Source organism: Tupaia chinensis, unplaced genomic scaffold, assembly GCF_000334495.1.
Source record: "Tupaia chinensis unplaced genomic scaffold, TupChi_1.0 Scaffold000425_1, whole genome shotgun sequence".
Taxonomy (NCBI): Eukaryota; Metazoa; Chordata; class Mammalia; order Scandentia; family Tupaiidae; genus Tupaia; species Tupaia belangeri.
Genome location: NW_006159930.1, coordinates 2,530,073 through 2,538,019, shown reverse-complemented (window position 1 = coordinate 2,538,019; position 7,947 = coordinate 2,530,073). Strand labels below are relative to the sequence as shown.

Below are 7,947 nucleotides of genomic sequence, written 5' to 3'. Positions count from 1 at the left end.
TAAAAAAAAAAAAAAAAAAAAAAAAGAAACCTTAAAATTTAACATGTTTGTATCCAGCAAGACTTGGCAGATACGGGCCTGTGACACAGAGGATTTAATACTCATTCTCCTAGCTTTCCAAAGCTAGACCTTGCAATAAATTTTGCTAGTTGTGTGGCCTCATCTTTGGCCAAGAGACTGGAGAGGCTCTGGGTGGTGAATATGCTGCCAATGAGATGCTTGGGTTGTTTTGGTAGAAAACTCCAGAAGAGGACCTGCCACCAGAAAAACCTCCTGCTGAGACTTCGGCCTCAAAAGATCCTCTGAACTCTTTGAAGATCAGGCCAGTCTCCCAGCCTTTCATGAGACCAGCCATGAAGAATGAGACTGAAGAGTATGAGACATGGATAGACAGATTCAGGAAGTTAGAAAACGCCCTCTACCTGTGTGATCTGAGTAATACAGGTGAAGTATGAATCTTAAAGCTGATGTGCTTTTCTATGTGTATTGTAGACTAAAAGTGGACGGCTCATTTCCTTTCTCTCTTAAACAAATAATACAATGTGTGTATAAACCATGCACATGACATTGAGTTACGTACAATCAGGAAATATAAAGATAGTGAGACATGAGTTCCCTGCTAGGTTACTTACAGTCTTTTCGTGTCTCTGATCCTAACTTTCCTTCTCTCTGTGACTAAAGTCTAGCCCATAATTTAGTCTTATAATTATCCTGATTGAATACCTCAAGGTCTTTCTACTGCTAATGGAATGAACACCAAATTCCTTAGCAAGGTGAAATCTGGTCCCTGTCTGCCTAACCAGCCTCTTCTCCTACTGCTGTTATTCTCTTAACATATCCTACCCAGTCAAAACAAATAACTTATCCTCAAACGTGCCTTGCTTTCTCAAGTGGCTGTGCTTTTCTAGGCCTTCCACCCGAGTCTTCTGCTTTTCCTCAGCCAACCATACCCCCTGCCAACTCCCTATCTTGTCCACCTGACTAATTAATGCTTTAACATCTTTCATGTTCGAATTCAAGCCCTACTTCTCTGGGACTCCCCCAGGCAGATCTAGGCCAACCTTCATCTGGTCTCCCAGGCTTCCTTAAACCTTTAGCATCTATTTTCATATTTACTATATTGTGTGTGTGAATGTAGTGTGTGTATGTGTGTGTGTGTGTGTGTGTGTGTGCATGTCTTTTATTTGGGAACTTATTACTATCTAACCAGTAGTCTGTCTTCCTTAGTTTTTTTGCTCTTGGGTACATGCACTCACCAGAGAAAGAGGAGATGTGTTTAACATCTTTTTGAGGGAACAAATAAATGCATTGATATGTATAAAAGACTAAATACAAGATGGAAGGTGGTAGAATCCATTAGAGTGTGTTAGGTGACATTCAGAGAAAGGAGAATTCCTTTCTGGTGGGATTATCAAGGAAGGCTATGTCGATGTTAAATTGATGATTAAATACAAACTACAGTTTGGACACAAAGGAATGAAATAGTCTTTCTGGCAAAGGTGCAAAGTTAACCAAGTAAACTGCTATGTGTGAAGCTCAATGTGAGGAGTTCAATTTGGATAGAAGACAGGGACTATTCAGAATATTAAATGATAAAGATGGAAATATAGAATGGGGCCAGATATTGAAAGGTTTTAAATGCCTGACCAGGGAATTTGGACTTAAGTCAAAGAGAGTGAGTAGCACTGATAGTATCTATGAAAAGGAGTGAAATGACAAAGTTATACTTCATAAAGATCCTTGATGACCATGTGCGGAATGAAGAAGATATGAAATAAAGGAAAGCAGAAAGGAGGTTTTTGAAATGTCCAAGTCAGAAAGAACAAAGAGTAGGGGGTCAGCGACCTGTAGAATGCAGAAGAGGGAGCAGGTACAAAGAGACATGGACTAGAACTGTCACACTTAATTACCTAGTATGGTTCGCTAGCAGTGTACATACTACTACACTCCAAAAATAATGTAACTATAGCAATGTCTGTCTTTTCATTCAATGTGATTTTGTTTTGTTTTGAATTGCCAAAGCAACTTAATTCTGAACCACATGAAATATAACTACCATGTAAAACCCAAGGGTTTTAAACAATTATACCCAAGAAAGAAAGAAATCTGAAAAGTTGAAATAAAAATCCACTGAGCTAAATCATAACTTAATTTATTAAAGATATGTTATGAGCCCAGCACTGTGCTACAGGCTAAATCAGAAGGAAAATCGGAAGGATGAGACATGATCTCTAGCTTTAAGATGCTTACATTTTAGATTAGGCATAGAGACTGGCACCAGTAGCTCAACCTATGTAAAAAGGAAGGAAGGGGGACCAGCAGGTGGTGTAGTAGTTAAGGCGCTGGACTCCCACATGGCAACCCAGTTTAAGTCCCAGGCCTGGATGCTTGCTTTCTCATTTTCCTTTTATCTCTTTCTCTCTCTGGTCAAATTAAAAAATAATAATAATAAATAAAATTAAAATGAAATAATTTCTCTTTAAAAAAGGGAGGAAGGAAAAAAGAAAAGAAAGAATTAAAGGACAGTATTCAAGTGTCATCATTGAAAGTGTAAATGAAAGTTAAAGAGTTAAAACAAGAGAGAGGGGGGAACCAGATGGTGGCACAGCAGTAAAATGTGGTGCTTTGCAAGTCTAACCTACATAGAGAGGTTCCAGGTTTATGTTCAGGGAACCCCTGGGCACTGCAAGTATGCACATGCCCTTGATCTTGTCTGAGTGGGGTGACTCATGGCATCAAGACTCTGTTGGGGGTACTTATCTCTTTAACTCTCTCTCTCTTTCTGTCTCTACGTATTTCTATCTCACATATGGAAGAAATGAATAAATAAACTGAAAAAAATGGAAACAGAAGAGATGGAAGGCCCTTCACTATCTAATATGACCTGTGGTACTCAGAGAGGGCTCCATAGGAGAGAGAGAGAGCTTGAAGTGGGAACTGAGGAGAGGTAGGCTTTGGATAATTGGATAGGCCATGACAATCTTGAAACCATCTTCTGCAAAGATTAAAAGGTGGGATGAGTGTGATGGAGTTGAGATTGAGCAAGATAATAATGGAGATTCATGCTGTATTGTCTAGTGAAGTGGACTCTTATTGTGAATACCGAGGGCTAGGATAAAGTTTCATTCTCTGCACAGAATCCACCAAAGGTTCAACCAAAGTGAGCATAGTGAAAACTGAGGTAGATTATTTAGGGAAGATACTGGAGCAAAGGAAATTGAAAGGTTATTGAAATAACCCTGAGTCTAGGTAATCATACCAGGAGTATGAAAATGATGATAGGATTACAGCAAAAGCAACAAACACATTAGGAGGAAAAAAAAAAGATAGAAAAGACAATTATAAAGAAATAAACCCATTTCAATGATGGATAATGGATCATAAATTTAGTTGCTCAGAGACTCCCCAAAGCCTGAGACCTTTCTCATGCTTCTGAACTGTTCGGAGGAAAAACGGAGTTTTGTTGACTTTGGAGGCAGATTTTGACAGATTTGAAATGCCTTTCTCATGGCCTCTTCACTATTTATGCCTGTTTTCTCTGTTTCTATGAAATTCATTAGTTCCTCAACAGCCAAGGAATGTGTCAGCCAGATCTGGGAACATCTACAACTGTCTTTAATGAGGAAAGAGGATTAACTGAGGTCATTTTGTTGGTTTATTAGCCGTAGTACTTAACAAACCACCAGAGCCCCATTCTAGATGCTGAGCAGATGATACCTCCTTTGCCCATGGATGAATCACTCTTCTTTATTATGTGCAAGGAAATATGTAGGCCAGGGTGTTCTTCATCCAGGATGAAGGCAGACCATCCATCATCAAATCAGAGTTTCTGGGAACCCACTGTGCTTATTCTCTAATGGGGGTTGTCAAGAAAATAGCCTTAAGGAGAAAGAATAAGGAATGACTATGAATAGCTGCTCATGTTTTCTAAAGAAAAAAGGATGGTTGAGATAAATGTCTGGGTGAATGGTGCATTTGGAATTTTCCCAGTGAAATGAAAAGATAGAACATATTTTCAAGTTCAAGGAGGCAGAATGCAGCAAGAGCCTTAAAGGACATTCTCTGAAGGGGCCTAGATTTTGCATACACTGCACACTGAATCCTCTCAGTCACTACACACTGAAGGGCTTAATATCCTTATTGCAGAGGAGAAAGATAAGCTCAAAATGATCAAATAATAGTCATAGGAAGTTGGACTGTAATTCAAACCAATTCTGTTTGACTTTCCGCAACACTAACTCCCATGTATGCTGGGAAAATCACAAGGTTTTGCTTGATTCTTTAATTTTTTTTTTTTTAAATAAAATAGATTCAAGTCCAGATTCTATCAGTTGCTGAGCCCTGGAAGCCAGTTACTTACATTCTCTGAGCCTGTTTCCTCACGTATGAAATAGGGTGGAAAATAAGAAAAACACACTTCCCAGATCTGACGAAGGATCAAATGAGTTAAGAGACATGAAAGTTCTTTGTGAACTGTAAAATGAAGTGGATATTAAAGTGTTTCTTTCATTTTGGTTCTGGCTGGAAAAGGACAGGCTAAGATGGATTGTCAGGGTTATTTTATGCAGCTGTTCTGGATCTCTCCTAAGACAGTAAATTGGACAGATACAAATTTTAGTCGATGGACTTTTGTTTGACATTAGACATCCTCTACCAATGAAAAGGCCTAGAAATAGAAATTTCCACCATGATTCCTACATGTATTTTTAACATTATTTTTTAATTAAAATACATAATCTCTCACTATTAAAATTTTATTTATATAGACATTAAATTATGTTGCTGATAAAATGATAATTATCCTGTAGTAATACTGTATTTATATAGACATTAAATTACGTGGATGATAAAATGATAATTATCCTGTAGTAATACTTGTCATTAATGAGTGCTTACTAGTACTGGAAATTATGCTAAACACTCAAATTTTATTGATTTTTCACACAGTTAATTCTATTTTAAAGTTAAGGAAACTGAGGCTAAAAGTTCAAATAACTTCTCAAGGTCTTATAGTCAGAAATTTACTCCAAAGCCTGAGTAAGGCTTTAATATAAACAATTCATGGTTTATATTTCAGAGACAAGATATGGGGTAATGTCCAGAGGGAGCAAACTTAGGTAGGGCAGAAGCAGCCAAATAATTCGAGTAACTTTAAAAGATGCAGTTGGGCAGCCAGCAGATGGCATGGTGGTTAAGGTGCTGGACTCTCACCTAGCTGACCGTGGTTCAGACCCGGCAGCTTGAAACCCATGCTGGGTATATGTGCAGGAGTGCTCAAAATCCCAAGAGGAGAATGGATTATGATGTAGCCATGCCCCTTGGGCAATGATATCTCTCTCTATCTCTCTCTCTCTCCCCCTAGTGAGCACATGTGCCCTGTAGAAAAAAATCTCTCTTTAAAAAAATAAAAGATATAGTTGTCTGAGCCAGCTAGTGGCATGGAAGTTAAAGTGACTGAATCCCACTTAACCAACTGCACAGGTCAAAAGCTAGGCCCAGTGGCTTGAGGAACACACTGGGCACATGTGTGTGCATGCCCAAAATCCTGAGAGGAGAATGACAAAGAAGGGATTTCCAGGTGGCCATTCCCTCAGGGGGTTAGGAGGTGATTTTTCACTTTCCCTCTCTTTCTGTCTCTCTCCAGGGAGTGTACACACTCCCTGCAAAAACTAAAAGAAAGAAAAAAAGATACAGTTGGACAACTTAAAGAATGAGGTTTATATGGAAGAAAGGACCAACATTCTACAGGAGAAATGGACAATACATAGGCAAGAAATAAACCAGAATATCACAGACAATAGATGAACTGTAATGGAATGGGGTGAAGTATTGTGGATCACATCAAAATCCCACCCATGTGTGGCTCAGGGTTAGGAATTCCCACTAGAAAGTGGCTTAGAGGAAAACAGCATGCTCAACAGTCCTTGCGCATGTGTATGTGAGCACTAGTTGATAGCTTAAGTCGAGATGTCAAGTGTTCATCACTGCCCATTCTACAAAATGACCCAGGTCTTGGATTCTTTGAAAAACAATTTCACAGTCATTCTTACGACATCTACAGGTGAAGGTGAACAGAAGAGGAGCAGAAAAAGAATGTATTTATTTTTTCTATAAAAGACATTTCAGAGGTTTTCCTTGTCATCTGGGCCATACATCCTCACAAAGATCATATTTAAGAAACAACAGACTCTTTTTTACTACTCTATAATGTGGTGTAGCAGCTACCATGAGCAATCTTAGGCAAGTGACTTAGCACCTGTAGGCCTTGGTTTCTCAATGGGTTGTTGTAAGTGTTGAATAGGTTAATATTGGTAAAATGCTTGGATCAGTGCCTGAGACATAGTAAATTTTATATACAAATAGTAGCTATTGTTATTGCTCTGTAGTTACTTTTCTGCATAGCATCTCCCCAGTGGGTCAAGGAGCTTCTGGAGTTAACCAATCATTACTCTAAATCCTCTGTATTTTCCAGCACAGTGTCTGAAACATGGACACTCACAACTAGGAGCTTAGGAATGAGTTGCTGATTTTGGATGATGCCATGATCTACATTTTAACTCTTCTCAGCCTCTCAAAATCATCCTTACCTGAACATGGAAAGCTCATTGGCATGCCTACCGGCATATATAAACCGTGGGTCCAAGAGCATGTCTTGCAATGATATACAGCACTGCTTCTATTACACAAGTTCAGACATGGAGCCACAAGAAGTTAGATCATTTACCTGTGATCATACAGGAAGCCGGAGAGAGTCACAGTAAACACATTTCCAGAAATGCATTTATAATGAGTTGTTTAAACCCTGCATGTTTAGGAACAAGTTTGAGGATTCAACAAGATTAAAAGAAACCAGAACAATTAGGAATTATGTCTAGCAGGCACCCCCAGCTGTTTCAAAAATTGGTCTTTAAAGTTGTGTGGCTACAAAGAACAAGCTTAAATTGCTTTGGAATTTATCTATGGATTTTATTGAACTTCATCTCCTTCTATCTCCCTCCCCACCAAATTACCCTCGAATTCTTCCTAAAGTGTATGATCTATATCCAGGACTATATTATTTTTAAGATGTCACTTGATTTTTAAGAGGCTTAGTTTCAAAATATTAGCATTCAATATTTATCTGGAAGTTATTCAAACTGTTATAGATGTGTCTCTGTTTTCCTCTTCCACTCTAAAATGTCGTCCATTCACTCAACCCAATCACAGGAGTCCTAGAGAAGGATCGGGCCAGACGTCTCATTCACAACTACAATCTCATTTACAACCTGTCCCTGAGCCCTCGGAAAATCGACCAGGCCTTGCGGAGATTCCGTTCGGGAGAAAATATGCTCTTGGAGCCAGCTCTGCGGTACTTAAAGGAACTATGATAACAAGCCCATATTGCGAGAACAGATGTTTCCCTTATCTCCCGTTTTACTCAGACATTACACGTTTCTCCCTGCCCAAGTAGACTGTCAGAGTTGAGACCAATGCAGCAATTGTAGATGCTTTTAACCTGGACTTGGTTTCTGGCTATGATGTTTGCTCATGAGTAGCTCAAAGTGATCGGAGAAACCAGATTTTGTTTCTGATGTGGCAAGAATCCAATGACTTAGAATCCTCTTCTATTATAATAAAAACTTATTATTAATATTGCATGTTTGTTTTCATTTAACATTGCTAATGAAACTGTGTTTTTACAAACACCACAATTCCATGTATACAAAACACACCTGATATTGTCAACTCCCCAAACTGTGTGCCCCATAGTATACCTAAATACATCATTTTTGAATAGGCAAATCAGCTATTCCCTAGCCCTATTCTATAAATGTTTTTAACATTATAGGAAAAATGAAACAGATCAGCCTCGAAGCCTGGTGGTTAAGGGAGCAGATCTCACATGGCAAATCATTCAGTTAAAATCTCTGACCCAGAAGCCCAGTTATGCTAGGCATAGCTGTGTGC

General features: G+C 38.8%; 1 protein-coding gene across 1 annotated transcript in view; it reads left to right on the top strand.

The window, feature by feature from the left end:
* CUNH1orf87 (chromosome unknown C1orf87 homolog) overlaps positions 1 to 7,575 on the top strand; it is a 77,425-nt gene extending 69,850 nt beyond the window's left edge. The window contains exons 10-11 of the mRNA XM_027774364.1: positions 237 to 444; positions 7,207 to 7,575. Of these exons, the coding sequence (XP_027630165.1) occupies positions 237 to 444; positions 7,207 to 7,367 (369 nt within the window). The 3' untranslated portion in view covers positions 7,368 to 7,575. The remainder of the gene's footprint in view (positions 1 to 236; positions 445 to 7,206) is intronic.
* The last annotated feature ends 372 nt before the right edge of the window (positions 7,576 to 7,947 follow it).